The 27,634-nt window shown below is 49.7% G+C and overlaps 1 protein-coding gene across 1 annotated transcript; it reads left to right on the top strand.

Annotated features, from left to right (window-relative positions):
* On the top strand, positions 1–27,377 carry LOC309597488 (NACHT, LRR and PYD domains-containing protein 12-like). Its single transcript, XM_082326938.1, has 15 exons — positions 1–298; positions 435–737; positions 2,414–2,440; positions 3,067–4,780; positions 9,678–9,770; positions 10,929–11,099; positions 11,670–11,840; positions 14,167–14,334; positions 14,738–14,908; positions 15,282–15,452; positions 19,327–19,497; positions 22,083–22,253; positions 23,664–23,834; positions 25,868–26,038; positions 27,165–27,377. Exons 2-15 carry the CDS (start codon positions 455–457, stop codon positions 27,214–27,216), a joined length of 3,705 nt encoding a protein of 1,234 aa, XP_082183064.1. The 5' UTR covers positions 1–298; positions 435–454; the 3' UTR covers positions 27,217–27,377.
* Positions 27,378–27,634: the final 257 nt, after the last annotated feature.

Here is a 27,634-nt window from a genome sequence, read left to right as displayed (position 1 = left end):
TTGTACCTGCAGGAACGGGCTTCGCGTTCCCTGGATGTCAGTCTTGTTCCTGTGAGATGCAGAGCTGCAAGCAGGCAAAAGCTGTGGACACAGTGAAAGCTGCATTGGCTCTGGTGCTGTGGGTGGGTGTGCGATCTCCTGAAGCTGTTAGTTCTGCACAGGTAGCCACTCTCCACCCACACTAGCCACTGTCTCCAGAAATACAGAGGGTGCAGCCCCAGCTCTGCCACCGTGACTAGCGCAGCAGGAAGCCCAGGCGTTCCTCAAGTGCCCTGGTTGCTGCCTTTGTTCCTGTGTGGTGCGTATGGGGATACTGCAACAGCCTGCCTTCATATGTCAGCCCTATGCCTGAGGCAGGAGTTGCAGGAGAAGGCTGAGAGAAGTACTGTGGTCTCAGGGAGAGAATTTAGCTTTAAACATCTGCTTTTTTCCAGGGTATTTTTAGCATAGGGTGATGGCAGGAGAGATGAATTCCTGGGACATCCTTTTGGAAGCAGTGGAGGATCTGGAGTTGAACATGTTCAAGAAGTTCAAGCTTAAATTATCACATATTGATTATGAAGGCACGGACAATCTGTCCAGAGGTTTACTGGAAGAAACCGATGATGCAGTCAGGCTTGCTGACCACATGTGTAAGCACTATGGACCAGACATTGCTGTGGAGGTAGCCACCTGTGTGCTGGAAGGGATCAATCAAAGAGACACTGCATCTAAACTGAAGCGAAAGAAACAGCAAGGTGAGGAAATGAGAGGTTATGAATATTTTTTCTTTTTTTCTCTTTAACTGGTCCCTGGAAAAAGTGCAAGTGACCTTCTTAGCAGTGGTGAGAGAACAATTTTCAAGTCCTAGGGAAGTGGGAGGAGAGAAATCCAGTGCATTCCTTCCTAGGGGAAGGAACTGCAGGGACTTCTTCCTGCTACTGCTCTACAGGCCCCTTTCAGGGACCACTGTTCTGATTCTTCTCTTCCCCCCCTGAGGTCCCCCATGCCTGACCCACGGTGTTTGTCCTCAACAGCAGGACAACTTCTTGATCAGATGAGGCGGGTTGAGGCCCACATCCCAGGCTTTTGTCCTGCTCCAGGAAGGAGGTGTGGTCCTGTGTGGGAGCTGGGGGTCTTCGGTAGGAGAGGGGTTCCCTCCTGATGTGAAGGCAGTGCAGCGGGTGTCTGCTGCCTTCACCCCTGTCTGTCAGAGGGTACTGGGATATGGGATGGATGGTAAGGGTTAGGGCATGAACCCATGTGCTTTCCCTTTGGTTGTGTCTGAGGAGGCTCTGGTTGTACCTGCCTGGGGCCCTGTGCTGCAGGAGTCTGCAGGAGCCCAGGGATGATGCCTTTGGCCCCAGGAGTATGAGCAGAGAGGAAGGAGAGGCTGTAGGGGATCCCAGACTGTTGTGCTCAGCACAGGGGTGGATCCTGATATAGTTTCAAGACAGACAGGGAACAGGCTTCCTGCTTTTGTGACTTTATAACCTTTATGGCCTAAAGTCCAAGGCTCTGATGCATGTGGGAGCTCCTCATGGGGTGTCTCAGGTGAATGGCTTATGAGAAGATGTGGTGCTTGAACTCTGTCTCAGTAGCCCAGTCTTGTGGAAGAGAGAAATAGAAGTTCCCTGGCCTTTGTGTTCTGAGCGAGGCAGGAAGACAACATGGTATGTTTCCAGGCTTTTGTTTTTCTTTAAAACACCAGAATTTGGCACTCTTGGTTTTATCTAGAGAACTCAGGTAGGGAGAATGAAGGTCTAGGGGCTAATCCCAGCCCAAGGCATGGAGGGAGGTCTTAAGAAATGAAAGAGGAAGAATTTTAGCTCAATGTTTTTTCCCGCCCCTTCCCATAAATGACTGCAGAGTGTCCCTTTTACTGGCCTGCCTTTTGATTCCATCATGTCTGCCAGCCTTGCATGCTGTGTGAGCCTCGGAGGCCAGACCCTTTCCCAGACCTTCAGTCACAGAGCAGTTTGGGTACCCACTGTGTGTCCAGCACACAGATGCACCTGCATAGGCACCTTTTACAAAGCCCTGTTGAATGAGCTGGTGTGGAGGGCTTCATGCTGAGCCAGCAGGAGTGGAGAGTTGCTCATGGAACTAAGAAAGCTCTTGGAGCAGGTCTCAGCTGAGACCTTCAGGAAAGGCAACATGGAGCAGAGGTGTCAGGCCTGATGTTTCTTGTAGAGAAATATTGGCAGGTTGAAAGAAGAACTCTGGGATCTGCCTGGGTATTCAGGGGGTGGCAAGCATTCACAATGCTGATGTGCCAGCATCAGTAGCAAATCACTGACTTTGCAGTGTCCCCTGGGATTTTAGGCAAGCTTAGGCAAAGACTGGGCCCTGGAGGAATCTGCTGCCCCTGAGCATTGTCCATAGGATGCTGCTGCATGAAAATGCTAATACACATGTTCAATTCCTGTTTCAGCTCTGGGTCCTGGAACATCAGCTGAAGGTAAGTGCCACTTCAGCAGAAACCATTGTGCTATGTGATGCCGTCTCAGCCAGGAGACAACAGTGCAGAATCATCTGTCCACATAGGGAATGCAAAGGAAGCTTCAGATTATCCTTCCTTTGCAGAGTTTGAGAGAAGAGAGGTAATTCAATGGACAATAGCTAAGGAACTTTCATTATCATTTATTTATTGCAGTGGAGATTGGTCAGAGCACTGTTAACCATTCATCTTCTATTTGAGAAATTAAACTGGAAGTCTCCTTCTTTACTAGAGATGCCACAATGCTTTATAGAAAGAGGAGTATGCTTAGCAACTCTATTCCAACTAAGTCCTCAGCTGTCTTTGCCATGAAGGCATTCTTTCCCAATGGGTCCCATCCTCTCAACCTGACTGTACCTAATGGAGATGTGTAAAGAGGAGCTGGTCGCCCCCACCTTCCTTAAGTAAAGCCTAGAGATGCCTGTTCAGAGGGGTGTTCAGCATGAGCCGTTGTTAAGGTCTTTGGAAGTCATGTAAAACAAGTGTGGTGGAGTGGTAGTGTGTTGTTGGAATAGTTTTAATGACAAGGAGCTAATGGGAAATCTGCACTTACTAGGGACTTGTACTTATGTTTCTTACTGTTTTAGATTACAGGAAGAAGTACAGAGACAATGTAGCAAGAGAGTTCCATACATTTAAAGAGGTGAATGCTTCTCTGCGTGAGAATGTGACTCTAAGTAGTAGATACACAAAGGTAGTGATGATTACGAACCCTCTGGGGAGAAGTGAACGAGAACATGAAGTCCTGGGTCTAAGAGAAAGACATGCAGAAGTCAGAAGGGAAGATGCTCACCCTGCAGTTACTATAGAAACACTTTTTCAGCCTGATGAAAGAGGTCAAATGCCACAGATCATTGTGCTGGTGGGTGGCGCAGGGATTGGAAAGACAGTGACAGCAAGAAAGATCATGCTAGACTGGGCAAGAGGAGCCATTTATGCACAATTTGACTATGCTTTCTACATAAATTGTAGAGAAATCAACCTTTCCCAGCAGGCAGATATGCTGAGTCTGGTGGATCTGATCTCAGCTTGCTGTCCTTGTGGAAAGGCACCACCTGAAGCAATCCTGGCTAGTCCCGAAAAGCTCCTGTTTGTCATTGATGGCTTTGATGAACTGAGGTTTTCCTTGGATCAGCCAAAAAATAAACTGTGTTCTGACTGTGTTGAAAGGAAGCCAGTGGAAATCATTCTGAGCAGTTTATTTCAGAAAACTCTCTTGTCTCAATCCTCCTTGCTCATCACTACAAGACCAACAGCTCTTCAGAGGCTGGGGCAGTGTTTAAAGGAGGAGCGTTATGTAGAAATAATGGGCTTTTCAGATGCTGAGAAGGAGGAATATTTCCACAAGTTTTTCAGGGAGGAAGAGAAAGCAATAAAAGCCATTACCTTTGTCAAAAGAAATGACACTCTCTTTGCCATGTGCCTTGTACCCATCATGTGTTGGACCATCTGCACTGTCCTTGAACAAGAACTTAATGAAGGGAAGGATCTTGTCCATACTTCTAGAACAACCACAATGCTGTACGTGCTGTACGTTTCCAACTTACTCAAGTGTGGGAGTGACGATCTGACGCAGGATACGAAGAAGTTCCTGAGCAGACTTTGCTGCATGGCTGCTGATGGAATCTGGAAGCAGAAGATCCTGTTTCATGAAAAGGAGATTGAGGTGTATGGCTTAAATCACCCAGTCCTTCTCTCCCTTCTTCTGAATGAGAGCGTTCTAAGAAACCGTATGAAGTGTGTGAGTGTCTACAGCTTCCTTCACCTGAGCTTCCAAGAGTTTTTTGCAGCATTGTTCTATGCACTGGAGGACAATGAGGAAATGGGAGAATTGAGGACACCGGGAAAGGATTTAAAGAAAGTGTTAGAAAAGTATCGTGAATATGATACAAATTGGATATTAGTGGTACAATTCCTGTTTGGCTTGTTAAATGAGGAAACAAGTGAGTATCTGATGGAAAGAACTGGCTGTAAAATCTCACCTAGAGTTAAGGAAGACTTATTGAAGTATATTCAAATAGGCCAAGGAATAACTTCATGTCCTAGAGGAGTGATTGACAACTTGAATGTATTTCACTGTTTGTTTGAGATTCAAGAAGAAACGTTTGTGAGCAAAGCATTGGAACATTTCACTGGGATAGTTCTGGAAGACTGCATCCTGAGCCAATATGATCAAATGGTTCTTTCATTTTGTGTCAGATGGTGGACTGGACTGGACTGCTTTCATCTTCAAAGCTGCTTAGTTGCACTGGAAGACCATGAAAACGAGTTTGTTCCAGGACCTCCAGATAGGTCACATCAGTAAGTATTGCTGGCGGCCACAGGGGTGGAGTTTCTTGATTACATAAATTGGTGTTCTCCCCGTTTTAAAAACTAAAAATGGTTGGAAGTCTTTCCATTATAAAAATCTCTGTGAAATTAATGTTGGTGAAGAGAATCTTCCTGCTCTCATGCTAACAACATTCCCCTGCCCCCATCCTCTATCCATGTTATTTTTTTTTTTTACTGATTTTTTACTGACTAAGCCTATTGTGGAGACCATGTGCGGAGGCAGAACCTGCTGTGCAAGCAGTTGCTTAAAGGAGGAAGAGAGCAGTGAATGCAGATGTCCATTTTCTCTTCAAAGCCCTTGCTCCTAGGTGAACGCAAATATCAGCCTGGAGTGATGTTTTTCTGCAGGAAATACAAGCATCTCTCTCCCCTGTACTACTTTTATAGAGACCCATTCTCTGCAGAAAAGGTTTTTAAAGGTATATTCATTTGCCTGTCTTTAAAATACAAACCAGTTTGGCTCATGCTGTGGAGGGCTTGTTAGGAGTTGGGTAAAACATCATTGTAAAAGTGCAGTTTTCCTCTATGTCCTTCTCATCTGTAGGGTGCAATCTTCTTATTGTGGGGAGGCTTTCTTGTGATACTAGATGACTGTCAAAGCACAATCCTCTATGCTTTGAAAGGAGAGAGGCCTATGACTGTGGAGCTGTCAGCCCAGCAGGAGTGGTCCCGGTGTGGGAATAGAAAATTTCTTTGAAAATTACACCTTTGCTTAGAATTGTCCAAAGGTGGAACTTGGACTGAGACAGAGACGAAAAGAGGCAGGTAGTGTGCTGCGTATTAGAGGAAGGAGCAGTACCGTTATTTGATGTGTGCTATTTCATCAGTGCACTGTTTTAAGTAACAGTTTCTTTGTTTTTTAAGGGACAGTTAATATTGAGGCCAGTTACAGAGAAAGTCTCCCACCTTCCTAGACTTGCAGAACCCAGTGTACACAGTATCAATGGGATACTGAAGACAAATGCTGAGAAGCTTTTCAGCTTTGGTTTTTCAATATCTTGCATATGAAGAAAGGCTGAGGGAGCTGGGACTTTGCAGCCTGGAGAAAAGAAGGCTTAGGGGGAATCTCATCAATGTAGATAAATGCCTGAAGGGACAGTGCAAAGAGGACAAAGCTAGGTTCTTTTCAGTGGTCCTTAGTGACAGGACCAGACGCAATGAGCACAAGCTGAAACACAGGAGGTTCCCTCTGAACATCAGGAGACCCTTTTTCACTGGGAGGGTGGCTGAGCACTGGCACAGGTTTCCCAGGGAGGTTGTGGAGTCTCCATCCTTGGTGATATTCAAAAGCTGCTGAATATGGTCCTGGGCAACCTGCTTGAGGTGGCCCGAGCAGGGAAGTTGGAGCAGAGGTCCCTTCCAGCCTCAACCATGCTGTGAATCTATGATTTATGGTCTTTCAGAGATCCACTGTCTCTCCACCACCGCCTGCTTCTGGCTGAAATGTTGCCTTTTGCAGTAGATTTGTGGTAGTGTCCAAGGATGTTCTCAGCCCTTCTACCACAAAAGTGTGGTCCTGCCATTCACTATGTGCTTTGAGGATCAGTTTGATTGATTGTGTGAGATTGCATTCGATGATGACGATTTACTGTTGCTACTCTTCCAGATTTCTTTCAAATTATGGTGGTAAGTGTCTGTTAAACTGGAAAAGCTGCTGCTGCTTTAGGTGTGGCATTGTTAGTCTTCCACTGGAATAGGGTGCTTCAGAGACGTTGTATTCTAACTAGAAAGATTTGTGTTGCAAAGCACAGCTAAAGCTAATGCATGTCTGAAATGGTCTGTGCTAAAGATGCTCTTTGAAGTCTTTTGAAGGCCTTTCCCTCTAAACTCAGCTCAGGCTGTCTTGCACTGAGTTTGCAGTGCAGATCTATAAGCAGTGGACCCCATCAGCAAGCAGTCCATTGGAGATATGCCTTTTCTTCACGCTGGCTGTCCTCCAAGGGTTCTCAGTCCTTGCAGCAGATAGGCTTCAGCTCTGTTCCTTTCATCCAGGTTCCAGCTACTTGACATCAAATTGATGGTTTGTGTGAGAACCTAAATGTATTCAGTGGATGTTTTTTGCTGCTTTTCAAGATTTCTTTCACTGAAAGTGTCTCTTAAATTGGAGAAGCTACTCTAATTTGGGGCCTGGCATTGGGACTGCTCCACTGGAAGACGGTGCCTCAGAGGGGAGTTTTTCTTCAGAATTAAACTTTTGTGCATCTAAAGTGCTCATATAAGTAACAGAGTTCAGAAAGAAAGCTCTGTGCAAAAGATGACCTCATAAGCTTTCCAAGGCTTTTTACCCTGAGGCTGTTTGACATAAAGGCTGCCTGGTCAGAGTTACAGCATTGACTCCTGCCACTGAGGTTTTTAAGTCAGTCTTAACCAGATTGGTGAGTCTTGTTTGTCTTGTGGGCTTCTCACATATCCTCATTCTGAATAGGGACATGCTGTGCACTGCACTATATGAGAGACAGCACTGCACAGGACCTCATGGCTCAGGGGAAGGGGTGCTGAGCCCATAGCTTTTCTTTCTGTTTCTCTGCCCAGCCTTTTTAAAGAAAGTCCCTATCCCTTATCTTGCCTCTGCCTGTCATAAACTCCTTCCTCCCACTATGAGAGCTAAGCTTAAGTGAGAGGCCATGCAAAGCCAGACTGTACTGGAGAGATCCCCTGGCTCAAGAAGACACCGTGTAGATGTATCCAGTTCATCCCCTGCCCTTTGGATGCAAAAGCCCAAGATATGGCCTTCTGCAGCCCATGATTACATGCTCTCCACTTCTCCCTAGGGGTGCTGTCTTCCTGCTAAAAGGTCTGATGGGTGATGTGACCATGCCAGAGTTGATCTGTGCTGTAGAACCCACCAGTGGCATCTGGACACCTGCTGTGGTGGCTCAGCCTGCATTTTATCTCACAAAGCAACCCTGTACCTGTGACTTGGGATGGTACATGGGTCTCTTTTCTGTATCTGTATTTCCACTGTCAGTAGCGTGACTAGTAAGGAGTTTGGGAACGGATGGTGGTGGTGGTACCCTCTGGGTGTTTCCCCATCAATGTTAGGAAAAAAGCTCCTTTTGTTCCCTCACCACAACTAAGAAAAAGAAAGGAAGCTCCTGGCAGCACAAGTCTGGCACAAGTAGAGTGAAAAGTTTATTGTCCTCTCCAAATTACACTGATCAAGAGCCTGGCTGCCCAACAGGTAGAGCCATAGAATGGTTTGGGTTGGAAGGGACCTTTTAAAGATCATCTAGTCCAACTCCCCTGCCATGGACAGGGACATTTTTTACTATATGAGGTTGCTCAAAGCCCCATCCAGCCTGCCCTTGAATAATTCTGGGTTCGGGACATCCACAACTTCTCTGGGCAACCTGTTCCAGGGTCTCTCCACCCTCATCATAAAAGATCTCTTCCTTATGTCCATTCTATATCTACTCTCTTTCAGTTTAAAACTCTTGCCCCTTGTCCTGTCACTACAGGCCCTGGTAAAAACTCCTTCTGCATCTTTCTTATAAGCCCCTCTAGGTACTGAAAGGCTGCCATAATGTCTCCCCAGAGCCTTCTCTTCTCCAGGCTGAACAACCCCAGCTCTGTCAGCCTTTCTTCATGAGAGGTGTTGCAGTCCTCAGATCATTTTCATGGCCCTCGTCTGGATCTGCTCTAACAGGTCCATATCTTTCTTGTTCTGGGAACCCCAGAACTGGATGCAGTGCTACAGGTGGGGTCTCATGAGAGCAGAATAGAAGGGCAGAATCGGCTCCCTCAACCTGCTGGTCTTGCTTCTTTTTATGCAGCCAGTGATATGATTGGCTTTCTGCAAGCGCACATTGCCAGCTCATACCCAAGTTTTCTTCCAGCAGTGTCCCTGAGTCCTTCTCTACAGGGCTGCTCTCAATCCATTCATCTCCCAGTCTGGGTTGATATTGGGAATTGCCCTGACCCAGGTGCAGGACCTTGCAATTGGTCTTGTTGAAGTTCATGAGGTTTGCATGGGCCCACTCCTCAGAAGCTCCCCCCCCGCCCAGGATGTCTCTTTCGACACTGGGCTAGACCCTGGCTCTGACTGCTTTCCAGATCTGTATAGTTACAGCCCTGAGGTAGGTTCTTGGTCTTATACCAGGGCAGTGGGCTCCTGCTTATAGTACAGCTGGCATTACCCAATGGGCCCAGCTGGACTGGGTGCCTCGGGTCCTGTCTTTAGGAGTTCAGTGCTCAGTGGGGAATACAATCACCTTTTTCCAAACAGTATTGGTTAATGTGCAGAGAAGGAACACAGCTTATAAGAAGTGGTTAACACCAGAAGTGAAGGCTGTGAATGTGCTCCTGTTCCTGTCACCTGCTTGGGGACATTGTTAGCTCTCTCTTGCCTTTACAGCTGGAGCACTTTCTCTTCTTCAGCCCCTGAATTCTCAAAAGAATCTGTTTCTTGGATTCCGGAGGAGCCTTTTGATCTGATCAGAGCTGAGGCAGTTTTGGAGACCTCTGTTGAGGCAGCCCAGTGCATTGCTCCTTGAAGGTTTGCAGATGAGTGTGAATAGCACCAACCCATTTTCCCTGGGAATGCTTCTTAACAGACTTGACCACAGCTAACACAATCTGTGTACATGGACAGCAAAACTAGACGTGTCTCAGGTAGCCATATGCAGTGCAGCGTTTGTGATTACTGTGAATTTCATGTAAATCTGACCTAGCATTGTACAGTATGAGACACATGTGGGTTTTGGGTGGGTTAGTTTTGTTTTTTTTTTTTCAGTAAACTGGAAATATACACAGTCATGCTTTGAGTGGGGTGTTATGCTCCCTAACATGCTATCTTGATGTTGGTGAATTAGTTACAAATTCAGCTTGCATCCTCTAATGCAGATCATGTCTTCTCTGACTTTTCTAGGCACACACCCCAGGCAGAGGAGTCCAGTCCATCACCTGTGTCCCTGCTCTGTCAAGCTTTAGGAAAACCAGGGAGCAAATTAAAAACAGTCAAGTGAGAAAACTATTCTGTTCCTTAGAGACAAACAAACAAAAATGCGACCCTTCTCTCAAATAGGCAACTCACTCTGTTTACCTGAATCCTGCTGTGAGGAAGTCCCTTTCTTTGATGCTGTTAAGCCTGCTGCTGGTGGCCAGGTGTTTGAGAGGAGGCTCCTTTCACAGCCTGATACAGCTTGTGTTCACAACCCTCATACTGTAGACTAATATCCAAGGGCACTGGAATGGGCCATTTAGGGAAGGGGATTTTCCATGGCTCCACTGGAACTCTGGGAACTTCAACTAGGGATGGGGAGGGGGTGGAGAAAGAAACCTTGATTTCAGATTAGGAGACAAGATGCTTAGGAAGCAAGGAGGAGACTTGCTCTTCCTCTGCTCTTCTTTACTTCGTTAGAGACAGGATAAAACCACATCAGGGTCAACCAAGCTGTTTCCCGCACCAGACAAGGGGATAGCAGAGTGCAAATTGTACATCCATGGAGGGGCATCCGCAGTAACACCTAGGCCCAAGATCAGACTCTAGTGAATCCCGCGGATTCTTGTGGGTTTCCCTTCCTCCCCAGGAGCACAGTCCAAAGGCAGGGCTGTGGTGGCTGAGGCAAGGCCTGGCAGCTGCCTGCTGCCCAGGCCTGAGGGCAGAGCTGATCTTTGCAGGAGTGGGCTGGGGCATCCCGCAGAGCAAGGGTGGGGCTGGGGGCAGGGGGGAGCCCAGCAGCCTGCAGGGAGCCAGGCCCAATGCCAGGGCAGGGCAGCCCCATGGCTGCCTGCAGGCATGGCCAGCTAGGAGGGGGTGTGTCCCTGTCCCTGTTCCATCAGCACAGCTCCGATTGCCCCACAATGAGTGGAGGGGCCTCGTGGTGCCATGGCTGGCTGGGATTAGTGGGTGGAGAGGGTGGGGCTGTGGGGAGCCCTCCCCTGGGCTGGGTCCTGTGTGACCAGAGCAGAGCTATGGGGCTGAGCATTGAGTGCAGCCTAGGAGGGGATTGACTGAGGGGAGCGGGCAGTGGCTGCGGTGCCTGGCCCTCATTGGCCGTGGGGTGGGCATGTGGTGGGTGTGGGCAGGGTTTGTGGCCGTGGCTTATGGTCATTGGCCCGGTGAGGGCCTGGTGGCTGTGATGACCCCACAGCTCTTCTCCCTGTGTCTCCCCTGCAGGTTGTGGTGGTGCCGACTCAGCAGCACCATCTGTGGGGACCTTGCCAGAGTGCTCGGCACCAGCCAGAGCCTGAGAGAGCTGGACGTTGGTGATAATGAGCTGGGAGACCTTGGATTGCAGTTGCTGTGTGAGGGGCTGAAACATCCTTCCTGCCAGCTGCAGACACTGCGGTGAGGGACATGGGACTCCTCAGGGCTTTTCCCAGAGCCTTTCCCACTCCAAGGTCTCCATTAACTTTTCTTGGCTCTGTGGGAAGGCAGCACCTCCCACTTCAGTTTACACTGAGCTGAGCCTGTTCTGCTTAAAAGGTGGCTTTGTTCCTTCCAGCTGTCATATTGAGGGAGAGGTCCCATCAGGAGGTGAGCAGAGGAAATGGGAGCTGCTCCTGGCTCTAGCACCAAGATGAGCACTGTGCAGGCGGAGCTGGCAGCTGTGCCCTTGCAGTGCTCCTCAGCCAGCTCTTCCAGGAACCCTAGTCACAAGGCTGCCTGCCTGGTGTGCATCTTCTCAGCCCCCACTGCTGGGAGAGGCAGGAATGAGGCTGCTGGGGCAGGGACTGGCTGCGGCCCACTGGCTGGGGCAGATCTGTAGGGTTGAGGGGTACCTCCTCAGAGGAGACTGGTTGTGGGATGGACGTTGGTGAGGTTTGTGGCCATGGCTTATGGTCATCATTTGGTGAGGAGATGGTGGGCAAGAGCATCTGTCCTGGTGGTTGTGACAACTCAGTGAATCTTTTTCAGATTGGTGAAATATCAACTCACCAGCACTGTCTGTGGGGACCTGGCCACGATGCTCAGCACCAGCCAGAGTCTGAGGGAGCTGAACCTGGAAGGAAATGATCTGGGAGACCCTGGAGTGCGGCTGCTGTGTGAGGGGCTGAAACATCCTTCCTGCCAGCTGCAGACACTGCGGTGAGGGACACGGGGCTCACTGGGCCTTATCCTTGGCTGCCCCATGGGTGGCACTCAGTGTAGCTTGTGGGTGGGGCAGGGCAGCTCCTGCCTGTGTGCAGGGATGGCGAGAGGCTACCCGTGAGGTGCATCGGCAGGGTGGGGTCCCTGCTCATCCTGTGCTTGTTGCGTGCCCTGCCAGGACAGCAATAATAGCTGTGACAGATGTCTTGCCTAGGGACCTTCTGCCCCAGCCCTGGTCTCTGTAGTACCCCAGGGGGATGCATGCCTCTTTCTGCTTCTGCTTCTGCTTCTGCTTCTGCTTCTGCTTCTGCTTCCGCTGCAGTAGAGAGGCAGGGCTGTCCTTTTGACGTTTCCAGTGGGACTGAGCGGGAGAGTCAGTCCTGATCTCCTGGGTGCACAGTGTCTGCCTTTGCACCCTGTGCCCACGGCCATGTGTCAACACATGTCCTGGGTCACTCAGCTGCCATTCCAGTTGTTCTGTTTTACTCACATGGCCATCCAAGCTGCCATTCCCAATGTCAGGGTTCTTGCATAGATGCTGTCTTGTCACAGTGAGCCCCAGGTGGATGTTCGAGTCATATGGGGTATGTGCCATGGCAGTGGGACCCTCTAGGCAGACAGTGAAATCGAGCTGTGCCTGCCCCCATGGGGCAGTGGGAGCACTTGTGCGCACGCTGATGTGACTGTGTCTGGGGAGAAGACAGAGTTCACAGAAATTCCCGCCTGTTGTCTCTAGCCTTTGGGGGTACCCAGTCAGTGGGGAAGAAGGTCAGGGACAGGAACTGGTGGGAATTAATCAAGAAGGCTGGTGGACTGAAAGGCTGTATTCACCTTTGTAAATAGTGTTGAGCCACGAGGATAGATGCACAGGGCAGAAGTGTTGATGTGGAGGGTGTGATGATCACACTCTGGATGTTTTTGGGTGCTTTCCCTTTGGCTCACCTATGGTTTGGTTCCCTGGACCATAAGCCTCCGACAGCTGTAGTATAGTAGTTGTGCTTCTGGAGTGCAACTTCTGTGCCCAGCTCATCTCAAAGAACGCTACTGAGAAGAGGCCTCTCCACAGTGCGACCAGCAGACAATAACTGGGTGCACTCTAGGGGTCTACTTCAAAAGCATGATCCTGATAAGAAGTCTTGTGTAAATGCCCTAAGGAAAAGAGCTAGCCATTGCTGTTTCCTTCCACTCCTTGCCAAGTTCTCTGTAGGCCAGTACATGACCCCCTGCTACATCAGCTTCAGTTAGCTGGCTCCAAACATACAGCAGCACCTTCAGCAGGGATGAAGAACACTTTAAACACTCCAAGCCCTCCTGTCCTGATATACCTCTCTGTCAGAGTCCCTGCTGAGAGAATAGTCTCTTGGGACCCTTTGGTGTGGGAAGCTTCAAAAGCCAGCCCAGAAGAAAGGTCTCCCTTCACAGTGAGGCCAATCTTCCCCTCTTCCCTTTTGGTTCTCTTTTCTCTAGGCTGTGCTGCAGCCAGTGCAAACCTCCATCAGTGCAACTGTACCTGGGAGCTACGGGCGGGGGGCACGTAGGCAGACATACTGCAGTTCTGTGCAACACACCTACGCATCCAGAAATGTATAACATTTGCAGGTATTGCCAAGCCCTGCTTAGCATATTGGAGGCTTTGTTGTGATGTTGCTTTAGTCTCTTTGCCAGGGCTGCTGCCAGGTGAAGGGATGCAGGGCAGGATATTGTGGACTTCCCCTCCCAATGCCATGGGGCTTGTCTTTATGTGCTGCTGGCAGTGAACACAGTTCCAGAGCGACCGACTGCTGCACAGTGTCAGGCCTCTGTCTCTCACTCAGCCACGATTCCTCTCCTCCATTTTCATCTGCCAAATGATGCTCACCTCTCATTGTCCTGCTTGAAGTGCTCTCCATTCAGTTCCCATAGTTCTTGGCCATGTGTGCTCTCTGGGACTGTTCTTGGTTGTGAGGGAGGATCTCACAGGCATTGTTGGCTTTCCTGCTCTTTGCTGTGTCCTGGCTTGTAAAGAAGACTTCCCACCCCTTTGGGTGAAGCTATTCCTCTGTATGCCATGAGAAAGGGTAGCAACGCCGTTCTCCAGGCTTTTCTTCTGGGCTGTGGAGAGAGGCAGAGGAGGCAGCCCTCTGGTTTCTGAGATCTGTTGGTCCCGTTAGCTGAAGTGGGGGGTGATGATGGGCACTGGTATCCTAGACAGTGTGGGGCAGTGTTTCTGCCCATTGTTCATAAGTATTGGTGGGGTAACAGGCTGGTGAGTGGGTCCATCTGTTATTACAGCAGTGACAAGCCTCTTGGCTCATCTCCATGTGTCCATGTGTCTCCACTGCAGGTTGTTGAGTTGCAAAATCAGCAGCACTTGTTATGGGGATCTGGCTGCAGCGCTCAGCAGGAACCAGAGCCTGAGGGAGCTGGACCTTATTGATAACCTGCAAGCCACTAAAGTGCGGCTGCTGTGTGAGGGGCTGAAATATCCTTCCTGCCAGCTGCAGAAACTGTGGTGAGGGACAGGAGGCTCCTTGGGTTTTTCCCTAGCTGCCCTGTGGGCAGCACTCAATGGGGCTGGGACTGGGAGGCTGCTTCCTGCAAGACTGAGGGAAAGCCATAAGCCAGGTGAGTCTTCAGCGTCGGGTCCCTGCTCATCCTGAGAAGGGAGTACTGTGCAGGTGGAGCTGGTGGCCATGCCCGCCACAGTGTTCCTCACCGAGTTCTTCCAGGCACCCTGGTTGCAGGGCTCCTTGCCGGGTGTGTGTCTTCTCAGCTCCCTGCTGCTAGGGAAGTGTGGGGTAGGATTTGTGGTGACAGCTTATGGTCATTGGCCTGGTAATGGACTGGTGGGCATTACATCTGTCATCCTGGCAGTGATGAGTCCTGCAGCTCTTTTCTGTGTGTCTCCCCTGCAGGTTGCGGTGGTGTGAAATGGACAGCGCCTGCTGTGGGGACCTGGCTGTGGTGCTCAGCACCAGCCAGAGCCTGAGAGAGCTGGACATGCAGGGAAATAAGCTGGAAGACCCTGGAGTGCAGCTGCTGTGTGAGGGGCTGAAACATCCTTCCTGCCAGCTGCAGATGTTGCGGTGAGGAACATGGGTCTTCTTGGAGGAGTTCTCCAGCATCTTTGTGGGCAGCAAATGATGGGGTGTATGGCTGTGTGGATCCCTTCCCAGGAATGGTGCCTGCATGGCTGCGGCAGAGCTGTGGGGCCAGGGGGCTCTTCTGTACCTCCTGGGAGGGGATTGGCTGAGGGGAGGCCATGGGGGTGTCCTTGGATTGGGTGGTGGCTGCAGCACTGGCCCCTTATTGGCTGTGTGGTGGGCATGTGGCAAGTGTGGGAAGGGTGTGTGGCCATGGTTTATGGTCATTAGCCCAGTGAAGCACTTGTGGGTGGTTGCATCTGCCATTGAGGTTGTGATAAGCTCCACAGCACTTATCAGTGTGTCTCCCCTGCAGAGTGTTGTGGTGTGAACTCACCAGTGCATGCTGTGGGGACCTGGCCACAATGCTCAGCATCAACCAGAGTCTGAGGGAGCTGGACCTTGGTGATAATGAGCTGGGAGACCCTGGAGTGCGGCTGCTGTGTGAGGGGCTGAAACATCCTTCCTGCCAGCTGCAGACACTGCGGTGAGGGACACAGGGCTCCTAGGGTTGTTTCATTTGCTGCTATTTGCACATATACTGGTTCACTCAGCTTCCTTTCCAGTCAGTCCTTTTTCCCCCAAAGCCGGCTCTGTGTCTAGCTACTGTTCCAGCATTGCTCATATTCACAGAATTGTAGAATGACAGAGAAGTTGAATTTGGAATGGATTTCTGGAGATGATGTAGTCTAGTCTTTCTGCTGAAAGCAGGGTCACTAGGGCAGGTTGTTCAGGCACTGCCCCATCAGGTTTTCAGTATCTCCGAAGATGGAGACTCCACAACCTCTATGGACAAAAAAAACCCAGAGGGTTTCACCATCCTCACCATTAGAAAGTTTTTTTTGTCTTATATTTAAATGGAATTTACTGTATTTCAGTTTGTGCCCATTGCCCATTCTCTGTTCACTGGAACTGGCTGAGAAGAGTCTGTCTCTCTCTTCTTTACTCTGATGAGATGCCCTGAAGCCTTCTCTTCTACTGGCTAAACAGTCTCAGCTCTCATGGCCTCCCCTTCTATGACAGATCCTTCAATCCATTAATCATGCTTCTCTGGATTTCCTTCAATATGTCCTTGTCCTTCTTATACTGGGAAGCCCAGAAGTGAACACAGCACTCCAGATGTGGCCTCACCAGTGCTGAGTAAAGGGTGAATGCTTGCCTCCTCTCAACATCTTGTAACACTCTTCCTAATGCTACTGAGGATGACGTTGGCCTTCTTTGCTGCAAGGGCACATTGCTGGCTTATGTTCAGCCTGGTGTCCACCAAGACCCCCACGTCCTTTTCAGCCAAGCTGCTTTCCAGCAAGTCAGCCCCCAGTCTGTACTGATGTATGGAGTTACTCATCTTCACATGAAGGACTTCAGATTTCCCTTGTTGGCCTTTGAGGTTCCTGTTTACCCATTTCTCCAGCCTGTCTAGATCTCTCTGAATTGCAACTCACTCATCTGGTCTATCAACCACTCCTTTGATTTGTATCATGTGGAATCTTACTAAGAGTGTGCTTGGTCCCATTGTCCAGGTCATTAATGAAGATGTTAAACAGCATTTGTCTAGTGTCGACCCCAGAGGTACACCACTTGTTACTGGCCTCCAGGTGAACTTTGTGTGTCTGATCAAAATCCTTCAAGCCTGGATGTTCCACCACTTCTCAGTCCTCCTTGTCTACTTTTCTAGATATTAGTCATTGCTTTTTCTATGAGGATGGAGGGAATGTCAAAAAACAATTGTGATAAACAACATCCACTGCCCTCCCCTCATCCATCCATCCAATTATTTCATCATTGACAGGTTGGTCAGACATGATTTGCCCTTTGTAAATTTCTGCTGACTACTCCTAGTCACATTTTTGTCCTTTCTATGTTTGGAAATGGTTTCCAAGATTATTTTCTTCATCACCTTCCCAGGGTGGAGGTGAGGCTGATCAGCCTGTAGTTCCCTGGATCCTTCTTCTTGGCTTTCTTGAAGTTAAGGGTAACATTTGCTTTCTTCCTGTCCACAGGAGGAAAGCCTGATAACCTTGACCTTTCAAATATAGTTGAAAGAAGCCTTACAGTGACAATGACTAGCTCCCTCAATGCATCCCATCAGGCCCCATGGACTTGTTTATGTCCAGTTTGTTTAAATATTCTATAATGTGATCCTTTCCACTGAGGATGAATCTACCCTTGCCCTGGACTTTTCCATTGGTCTCAAGGAGCTGGGATTGCTGAACACCAGTCTTATCAGTGAATACCAAGGTGAAGGCAGCATTTGGTACCTTGTCCTTCTGCAGGTCCTTTGTGACCAGGTCCTCATTCCCATTTAGCAGTAGGTCCACATTTTTCCCTGGTCTTCCTTTCGCTGCTGATGTACCTGTAGAAACTTTTCTTGTTGCCCTTCACGTCCCTTGCCAGATTCAACTCCAGGTTACCTTTGACTTTCCTAACTCCTTCCCTGCACACACGGACAGTGTCTCTATATTCTTCACAAGTCACTTGCCCCTGCTTCCACCTCCTTTTTGTGACTGAGTTTTGACAGGACTCCTTATTCATCCATGCAAGCCTCTTGCCACCTTTGCTTCTTTTTCTCCTTGTTGGGGTGGACCATTCTTGAACTTGGAGGAGGTGGTCCTTCAATATCAGCCAGCTCTCCTGGATCTTGTTCCTTTCCAAGACTTAAAATTCTTTCTTGCAGATCTCTGAACAGGCCAAAGTCATCTATCCTGGAGTCCAGGGTTATGATCTTGCTTTTTATTTTTTACCCTGTAATTTTTTTCTTTAATTTTTTTAACCAGTCCTTTCAGTATCCTGACTTCCATCATCTCACAGTCACTACAGCCAAGACTGTCCCCAGTCTTTACATCTTTGATCAGTTCTTCCTTGTTTGTAAGCACGAAGTCCAGCAGAGTGCCTCCCCTTGTCAGCTCCTCCGTCACTTGTATCAGAAAGTTGTTGTTGATGCACTCCAGAAACCTCTCACCTTGTTTGTTTCCTGCTGTGTTGTTCTTCCAGCAGATACCAGGTTTGTTCAAGTTCCTCATGAGGACCTGGGGCTTCCAATTCCTTATCAGATTGTCACCCACCACAGTCCCAGCCCTCTTGGTCTGCTCTTTAATCCTTAACCATAAGGATTGTCATTGTGGTCATCATGGACAATTAACCTCATTGTCCGTCTCTAGGCAACACTCCATGTGTCTCTGCAGGTCTCACATAAAGCACAAGTCCCTCTTCTCGCCTTCCAGGCTTGTTGTTCCTAAAGATCCATCTGTTACAGCAGTCCAGTCACATGAGGAATTCCAGCATGTCTGACTCCAGTGAGATCATAGACCTGCTACTGTATGCACACATCTAATTTATCTTGTTTGTTCCCTGTGGTCATGCATTACTGTACATGCACTTCAGAGATCCACCCAGCCATGCTGATTTCCAAGAAAGGATTTGAGAGCTTTCCCCATAGTTCTGTCTTGTAGGCAATTCCTTATGTATGTGGATACACTTGGGGTGGGCACCCCTCAGCCCTGCTTTCTTGATTAGAAGGTCTCTGAGTTTAATTCATCCCAAACACTTTGCTTGCCAACCTTGTCCAGCACTTCCCCACTTGATTTTTGATCATCCTCTGCTTTCCCAATTGTTCCTATTTTAAAGCTCTCCTTGGCCATTCGATAGAATGTTTTTTTCCCACTGAGGCAACTGGATCCCATCTCTTTTAAAGCACTTGCCAGTCCTCAAAGATGATCCCATGATCATAAAAACCAAAACAGTGTTGTCAACACCGGTTGTGCAACCCATTGTTGACCCATGGGGTTCCTCCACGCCTCCTCAATCCTTCCCCGTTACTAAAGGATCAAGGAGAAGATCACCTGGGCCCCCATGCCCCTGACTGTTGCCCCCAGAGTCATGTTTGATACTTTTGAGTTCACTCCTCTCTGTACAATTGGTGCCCACAAGTAAAAGCAGTAGAAGATAATGGCCTGAGGACCAGAGGATCCATCACTGCTGCCTTGATTGGTCGAGCATCAAGTTGGTGGGACTGGATGGGCTATGTGGTTCCATGGCTAGCTGGGATTGGTGGGTGGAGAGGGTGGGGGTGGAGCCATGGAAAGCCCTCCCCTGGGTGGGTCCTGCATGTGTGGGGCAGAGCTGTGGGACCAAAGGGCCCTGCAGAGCCTCCTGGGAGGGGATTGGCTGTGGGCAGGGCGGGGAGCAGGCAGTGGCTGCGGTGCTGGCCCCTCGTTGGCCGTGGGGTGTGTGTGGTGTGATTGTGGGCAGGGTTTGTGGGCACGGCTTATGGTCATTGGTCTGGTGAGGAGCTGGTGGGTGAGAGCATCTCTTCTGGTGGTTGTGACAACTCGGCGGATCTTCTCCATTTTTGTCCTCTGCAGGTTGTGGCGTTGTCTACTCACCAGCGCTGTCTGTGGGGACCTGGCCACGATGCTCAGCACCAGCCAGAGTCTGAGGGAGCTGGACCTTGCTGAAAATTATCTTGGAGACCCTGGAGTGCGGCTGCTGTGTGAGGGGCTGAAACATCCTTCCTGCCAGCTGCAGACACTGCGGTGAGGGACACGGGGCTCACTGGGCCTTATCCTTGGCTGCCCCATGGGTGGCACTCAGTGTAGCTTGTGGGTGGGGCAGGGCAGCTCCTGCCTGTGTGCAGGGATGGCGAGAGGCTACCCGTGAGGTGCATCGGCAGGCTGGGGTCCCTGCTCATCCTGTGCTTGTTGCGTGCCTTGCCAGGACAGCAATAATAGCTGTGACAGATGTCTTGCCTAGGGACCTTCTGCCCCAGCCCTGGTCTCTGTAGTACCCCAGGGGGATGCATGCCTCTCTGGGCATGCTTCCCTCTTCTACTGCAGTTGAGAGGCTTGTGGGCAACCAGCGGAAAGGCAGGGCTATCCTTTTGATGTTTCCAGTGGGACTGAGCGGGAGAGTCAGTCCTGATCTCCTGAGTGCACAGTGTCTGCCTTTGCACAGGGTGGCCATGTTCATGTATTGAGACATTTGCTGGGTCACTCAGGTTCTTTTTCAGTGTTACTGAAATGGATTTGGTTATATTTTTCTTCTAGTTAGTGCGTGGGTACCAGAAAGAAGGCAGCAGAAATACATACTAGCCAGCAATATTTTTATTATAAATAATAATCCTTTTATAATAAATAATCGTTTTATTGCTAGCAATAAAGTTTCCTCTTGGCTGGGAGCATGAGAAGGACCCTGTGTTACAACTCTTGATTCCTTATATGCAATCTTAAGACTATTTATGTGTTCGTTTTTACATTTTACATAACCTATTGGCTTTGGCCGTGATATCATCTGTTACCATTCACTTTTGAGTATTTGTGCACACAAACCCCCTGTGCAGGTGTGCTTTATGCATAGCTATTAGCTGAGTTTGCATGATTTTGTTGCAACTTTGTCACTTTCAGCCAGTTTATTCTAAGTCGGGTTTATTCTAGCAGCAAACCCAGTTGTGTAGGCAAGATCACTGTCAGTCAAGTTCTATTGCACGTCTTCGAAGCCATCTTTACATGGTAGCTTATTCTTATGTAACGTAGTCAGTCCCTTTACCCTCAGACTCCTCCTGGCATCCAGCTCTGTTGGCCCTTTTTCATCTCTTAAGCCCTGGGTGGCTGTCCAAGGAACTTTGGTGTTGCAAAGGGTGCTCATCAGAGGCAGGAGCTGGGCAGAATTTGTGAAGGGGAGTGACCTGCTTTTCCAAGGTCATTGTGCAGATGCAAGTGGCACTAAGCTTGTGGTCCCCCCGTTACACCAGAGCGCAGGAGCAATACTGTGGAAGCTGGGAGGGTTGCGTAAGAACATGTGGAGCTGTGCAGGAAATGGATCATGAAACACATGCAGTTGGACTGGGGTATTAAAATGGTCTTGTCTGCTCTCCCACCTGTGCATGTGGAGAGCAGCTGGGCAGCAGAACAATGCAAGGCAGAGACTAGCAGAGATCTTTATGTCAGCCTTTGCCTGGAGACTTTGAAATGCTTCCAGGAATGAGCAGCAAAGATTAGATTGACCGAGTAGTAGTTACTGATGCTGGTTTTTCTGTCAAAAGCTTGCATCCTTGGGCTTGAATTGTGAATGCAAGGAGGGTCTGAAGAATTGTCTGAAGGTCTCCATAGACCTGTGTTCCAGAATGCCTGTCGCTCTTCACATTTGCAGAAGGGTGGCTAACCAGGCCCTAGGTCATCTTTTGCCAAGCGAGTCTGCTTTCTACCTGCTTATGGCCCAGCCTGTCCTGTTGTGTGGAATTATGCCATGTTTCATGGTCACATTGTCTTTCCAGGGGACATTACTGAGGATGTCTCTTCCAACTGCTATCAGTGTTCCCTCAGTGCTCAGGGTATTTGCTCTCCTTTCCACTTTTCAGACTTAGTTAAGCAAGAACTTACATTTCTTCTTCTCTAGCTTTTCCCCCTCTAAAGCTCTAGCCCCCTCTCCCCTCTCTCCTGTACTTGCCCCTCATCTCTGACTTCTCATGGGGTTCTTAAGCCACAGAGTGCACCAGAAGTGGACTCTCTTTCTTTCTCCTAGCTGGGGCTGTGCTTTCTTCGTCACTCTCCTCCCTGCAATTGTATACCTCAGATCCCCATTCACCAACATTTCTTTTGATTTTCAGGCAATTTGCATAATGTTTTCTTTTGGTGTTGAAATGAGAAAGCTCCTTTTTCATGGCTTCATTGTTAAGGAGGGTTTTTTGGAGGATTTTTTCCCTATCCACTCTTTAAACACATGAGGGGCAGCTCACTGTAAATTGAGGTGGGAAGTTCTGCTTTTCCCTGGATTCAAGCAAAGTTAAAAAGAGGCATTGCGCTGGGAAAGGCCCTACCAAGGGAAGGTTTTCTTACTCATGGCGGAACAAAACATGTATAAGCACTCAAAGCATAAGCAAGAAGGCCTGTTCTGAAAAGCTGCTGGCAGTATCTGGAAAGTCTTGAGCAAAAACTGAAGCACATGAATGGACAAGGTGACCTGTGGCCAGGTGTCAGGAGCATGGGGTGGGCGTGGGGTGAGTGTGGGCAGAGTTTATGGCCATGGCTTATGGTCATCATTTGGTGAGGAGATGGTGGGCAAGAGCATCTGTCCTGGTGGTTGTGACAACCCAGTGGATCTTCTTCATTTTTGTTCTCTGCAGCTTGCAGCGTTGTCTACTCACCAGCACTGTCTGTGGGGACCTGGCCGCGGTGCTCAGCACCAGCCAGAGTCTGAGGGGGCTGGACCTGGAAGGAAATGAGCTCGGAGACCCTGGAGTGCAGCTGCTGTGTGAGGGGCTGAAACATCCTTCCTGCCAGCTGCAGACACTGTGGTGAGGGACACGGGGCTCACTGGGCCTTATCCTTGGCTGCCCCATGGGTGGCACTCAGTGTAGCTTGTGGGTGGGGCAGGGCAGCTCCTGCCTGTGTGCAGGGATGGCGAGAGGCTACCCGTGAGGTGCATCGGCAGGGTGGGGTCCCTGCTCATCCTGTGCTTGTTGCGTGCCCTGCCAGGACAGCAATAATAGCTGTGACAGATGTCTTGCCTAGGGACCTTCTGCCCCAGCCCTGGTCTCTGTAGTACCCCAGGGGGATGCATGCCTCTTTCTGCTTCTGCTTCTGCTTCTGCTTCTGCTTCTGCTTCTGCTTCCGCTGCAGTAGAGAGGCAGGGCTGTCCTTTTGACGTTTCCAGTGGGACTGAGCGGGAGAGTCAGTCCTGATCTCCTGGGTGCACAGTGTCTGCCTTTGCACCCTGTGCCCACGGCCATGTGTCAACACATGTCCTGGGTCACTCAGCTGCCATTCCAGTTGTTCTGTTTTACTCACATGGCCATCCAAGCTGCCATTCCCAATGTCAGGGTTCTTGCATAGATGCTGTCTTGTCACAGTGAGCCCCAGGTGGATGTTCGAGTCATATGGGGTATGTGCCATGGCAGTGGGACCCTCTAGGCAGACAGTGAAATCGAGCTGTGCCTGCCCCCATGGGGCAGTGGGAGCACTTGTGCGCACGCTGATGTGACTGTGTCTGGGGAGAAGACAGAGTTCACAGAAATTCCCGCCTGTTGTCTCTAGCCTTTGGGGGTACCCAGTCAGTGGGGAAGAAGGTCAGGGACAGGAACTGGTGGGAATTAATCAAGAAGGCTGGTGGACTGAAAGGCTGTATTCACCTTTGTAAATAGTGTTGAGCCACGAGGATAGATGCACAGGGCAGAAGTGTTGATGTGGAGGGTGTGATGATCACACTCTGGATGTTTTTGGGTGCTTTCCCTTTGGCTCATCATTTGGGGAGATGAGCCTTCCAGTTGCCTGCAAACAAAGGGCTGCAGCCATGGCCTACGGGCAATGGGCATGGCACTGAGCTGTCAGTGTCTGCTGCCCTGAGTGGGCAGGACTGGATGGGCTATGTGGTGCCATGGCTAGCTGGGATTGGTGGGTGGAGAGGGTGAGGGTGGAGCCATGGAAAGCCCTCCCCTGGGTGGGTCCTGCATGTGTGGGGCAGAGCTGTGGGGCCAAGGGGCCCTGCAGAGCCTCCTGGGAGGGGATTGGCTGTGGGCAGGGCGGGGAGCAGGCAGTGGCTGCGGTGCTGGCCCCTCGTTGGCCGTGGGGTGTGTGTGGTGTGATTGTGGGCAGGGTTTGTGGACACGGCTTATGGTCATTGGTCTGGTGAGGAGCTGGTGGGTGAGAGCATCTCTTCTGGTGGTTGTGACAACTCGGCGGATCTTCTCCATTTTTGTCCTCTGCAGGTTGTGGCATTGTCTACTCACCAGCACTGTCTGTGGGGACCTGGCTGCGGTGCTCAGCACCAGCCAGAGTCTGAGGGAGCTGGACCTTGGTGGAAATGATCTTGGAGACCCTGGAGTGCAGCTGCTGTGTGAGGGGCTGAAACATCCTTCCTGCCAGCTGCAGACACTGCGGTGAGGGACACGGCGTTCATAGGCGCTTTTCCTTGGCTGCACCATGGGCAGCACTCAGTAGGACTGCGGAAGGGTTGCTGCTTCCTGCAAAGATGGGAAGATGCTAAGACCAAGATATCTTCAGTGCTGGCTTCCTGCTCACCCTGTGCTCCCCGCCTGCCATGCCAGGAGAACAAGAAGAGTGTGTGAAAGAGGTGCCCCTTCAGCCACCTCCTGCTCTGGCCCAGGTCTCTGCTGACCAAGGGGCACAGAGGCCCAAGTGAGCAAGCAGTGGAAGAGGGCAGAGCATCCTTCACCATGAAAGGTCTCTTTTGTCAGGGCTGACTCCTCCCTCCAGTGTGTGAATCTGGGGCACCCTAGGGGGATGTCCGTCCCTTTGGGGTGTCTTTCTGTCTCGCAGTAGTGCAGAGGCCTCTGTGTGACCAGCTGAAATGTAGGGATCTCTTATGGAACTGGTCCTATGGGACTGAGGTGGAAAGTCAGTCCTGGACTCCCTGCGTGTACAGTGTCTGCATTAGCTCACCGCTACTGCTTGCGAGTCAGCGTGAGCTGGGTCACTCACCTCTTTCTTTAGGGAGAATTCTCTTTTTTTCTTTTTAGGCTTTCTTTTTTTTCTCACATAGCCCTCCAGTTACCCATGTATGTTGGCCCTGTGTTTAGTCTGCAGGCTCCAGATTGCTATCCAAATATCCCCTTTGTCTTAAATGAGAATGGATGCCTTTGTTATGGCAATGGGATTCAGCCAAACATCTCTTGTGACTGAAATGGGAGCAGTAGCACTGAGCTCCCATCCAGAAATCACAGTCTGAAAAACCATGAAGCATGCCTTTTCTTCTCAAGTGATCTCTAGCGCTCATCAGAATGGGCAGGGTCAGCATAGACTGAGGTGGGGGGAAGGAGTCTCAGCACTGAAAGTGTTTGGGAAGCTGCTTATTGAGATCCTCTGAAAGAAGAAAGAGAACTGCCACAGGGCTCCCTGGAGGTGCTTGACTGAGATCCTGCACAGAGACAGCCTGTGCCAGCTGAGATGACTTGCAGGATGCCCTGATGCCTGTGTCCTTATGCTGAGGAGCAAAGGTGGGCAAGGCTTATACCAGAGAAGAGACTGGGGAACATCTAAAGCCTCTCAGGAGAGAGAGGAATTTTCAGATGGGCAGAACTCATGAAGTTCTGGAAGCCATATATCACTTTTACAAGGTCATCAAGCAGAGGAAATTGCTGCTAAGCTTTTGGTCCCCACTTTTGTAGTGGGATTCAGGAGCGATACTGTGGAAGTTTGAAGGGGTTGTGTAAGGATATGGGGAGCCAATGCAGGAGGAAGTGGATCCTGAAACACACAAACATGGGTGAACTAATATAGTCTTGTCAGGTCTTCCACCTGAGCCAGGAGAGTAGCTGGGCAGTGGAAGGATGCAGGGCAGAAGCTAGTGGAGGTCTTCATCTAGAGATTTGAAATGTTGCCAGGAATGAGCAGGTCCTGCAGTAAGGATTATATTGGCAAAAGCAGAGTTACTGTTACTATGTTTTCTGTTGAAGGAGTGCCTCCTTGAGTTTATATCGTGAATGCAGGGAGGGTTCGAAGGACTGTAGCAGTGTCTCCACAGACCTCTTTTCCAGACTATGCATGGCTCCACCTATTGCTAGAAGGGCTGTCAGCCAGCAGGGTATTGCCCATACCCAGAATCATAACATGATTTAGGTTGGAGCCTCTCTGTTCCCTTGGTGACCACACACCTGGTTAAGAAACTTTTCTCAAATCTGACTAGAGTTTCCTGTGTTACCCAACCTGTGCCCATTGGCTCTTATCCTTCCACTGTGCATCTCTGAGAAGGGGCTGGCTGAGGGTTCACTACAGGCTGGACTGGGAATGCATGGTGGCTCCAATACTGGTCCCTCATCGACAGAGTGGTTGGCATGTAGGTGGGGTGTGGAGTAGGGTAGGCATAGCTTACAGTCACGGACCTGTTGGGAAGGTGCATTGATCATCACAGCTATGGTGAGCCTCACACCTCTTTTCGATGTGTCTTCTGCAGGCTGTGCATGTGCAGACTTGCTGGCACCTGCTGTGGGGACCTGGCCACAGTGCTCAGCACCAATCTGAGCATGAGAGAACTGGACCTTGGTTTTAATAGCCTGGGATACTCTGGAATGCAGCTGCTGTGTGAGAAGCTGAAACATCCTGACTGGCAGCTGCAGAAAATGCGGTGAGGACATAGCGGTCCATGGGGCATTTTTTCAGCTGCCGCGTGGGCAGTACTCCGTGTGGTGTGTCACTGGGTCTGTGTGGCTGCTTCTTTCAGAGAAGACTGCAAACGTTTGTTTGCAGCACTGGGTCCCTGGTCATCCCATGGTCCCTGCCTGCCCTCCTTGGAGAGCAAGAGTAGCCTGTGAAAAGGGTGCCCCTGCAGGCATCTTCTTTCCTAGCCCAGAGTCCTACAGGCTGGCTAAGTGCCATGTGTACCTTATGAAGAAGATGTATTTTCACTTGATTCCCAATGAACTTTTCTGATACCTGTCATTGCTTTTGTCCAGCTGTCTCCTTCAGGCCTTGTTACTACCTTCTCTGGAGAATTATATCCCGTTTCTAAAATTACCAGTCAGATATCAATCCCTTCCTCAAGGCTGTTGATGTCATAGGAGTCGAACTGGTTAGAATTACTGCTTTGCTTTCTCATTGTATAAGATCTGGGGTCAGAATTATACGGCTGTTCTTTCACAGCCTCCAAGGAGCTAGGACTCCATCTCTTAAACCCTTGGAGATCCTCACACTGCAGTTTTTGGTGGATTGTGTCTCCTTTCAGTGGAAGGGGTGTTTTATAAAGAAGGCCTTCATGCTGAAGGAGACCCGGCAGAGACCAGGGTCTGTAGAGAGCTGGATCATTCCTAGGTCTAGTGAGGTGCTTTTCTGAAGACCACAGGTCTTGCACTGTGCTTTGTAGCTGAGGAGGCAGCTAAGATAGGCACCCCACTTGTTTCTTCTGACTGAAACGCAGTTAGGTCTGAATTACTTGTAGTTAAGTGTGTGCTGAATGGGATCTGTGTGCTCTGAACAAGAAGAAATTGTCTTGGTGAAGGGCCTTCATGGAAGCAGAAAGACTTAGACCAGACCAGGCTTTTTGATCTTCACTGCCTTCCACATGATACTTCTGGGCTATGAGAACAGCAGCTGGGGAATGGGGATGACAGCAAGGCTGGGGTCTGACAGGCTCAGGAGCATGATGCTGTCAAGGAGGAATAGTATTTGTCTCTAGTTGTGCAGTGCTTTCAGGTGTCAGGCAGTAGTCAATATTTGAGGTACATTTAACGGTTCTTTCCTTCTTCTCTCCAAAGGTGGATCCGATCATGTTTAAATGAAGATACACAACAGAAGCTAGCTCCCTGAGAGAAGAAAAGACCAGATGGAATAAATGCTACATTTCTTGAGCAGGGCTCTCTGCAGCCAGACTCTCTGGCCTAGTGATGCCATCACTGCTTTTGGAAACTTCCTGTGAATTTATATGGTATGCTAGGTGCTTGGTATTTTGCTGGGTTGGGTTCTCTAAGAATGACCCAGTTATGGATTTTGGGATCAGTGAAGTTTGCAAATAGATGTGTTCTTTAATAGAAAATCTGGTGATCATAGAGAAATCTTTTCCACTAGAAAAGAAAAAATAAATATATTTGCTGTCATGCAGTTTTTACATTCCCCTGTGCTCAGGGCTTTCTTCAAGATAAGGAACACCATTGCACAAAACAAAGCTGGTGAGACCCTGTGATATGCCACCTGGCCTGTGGCTCTGCTTCATCACAGTGAAGGTCTC

Source organism: Platalea leucorodia (genome assembly GCF_965183815.1).
Source record: "Platalea leucorodia genome assembly, chromosome: 14".
Taxonomy (NCBI): domain Eukaryota; kingdom Metazoa; phylum Chordata; class Aves; order Pelecaniformes; family Threskiornithidae; genus Platalea; species Platalea leucorodia.
The sequence above is the reverse complement of the archived record's forward strand: the minus strand, read 5'-3'. Positions and strand labels throughout refer to the sequence as shown.

Excerpts from the sequence above, each read along its gene's own strand:
- LOC309597488 (XM_082326938.1), top strand. The coding sequence starts at position 455 with ATGGCAGGAGAGATGAATTCCTGGGACATCCTTTTGGAAGCAGTGGAG. Across the intron at positions 2,441-3,066 it reads TCCTGGAACATCAGCTGAAG|ATTACAGGAAGAAGTACAGA; the intron begins GTAAGTGCCACT and ends TTACTGTTTTAG. Across the intron at positions 11,841-14,166 it reads TGCCAGCTGCAGACACTGCG|GTTGTTGAGTTGCAAAATCA; the intron begins GTGAGGGACACG and ends TCTCCACTGCAG.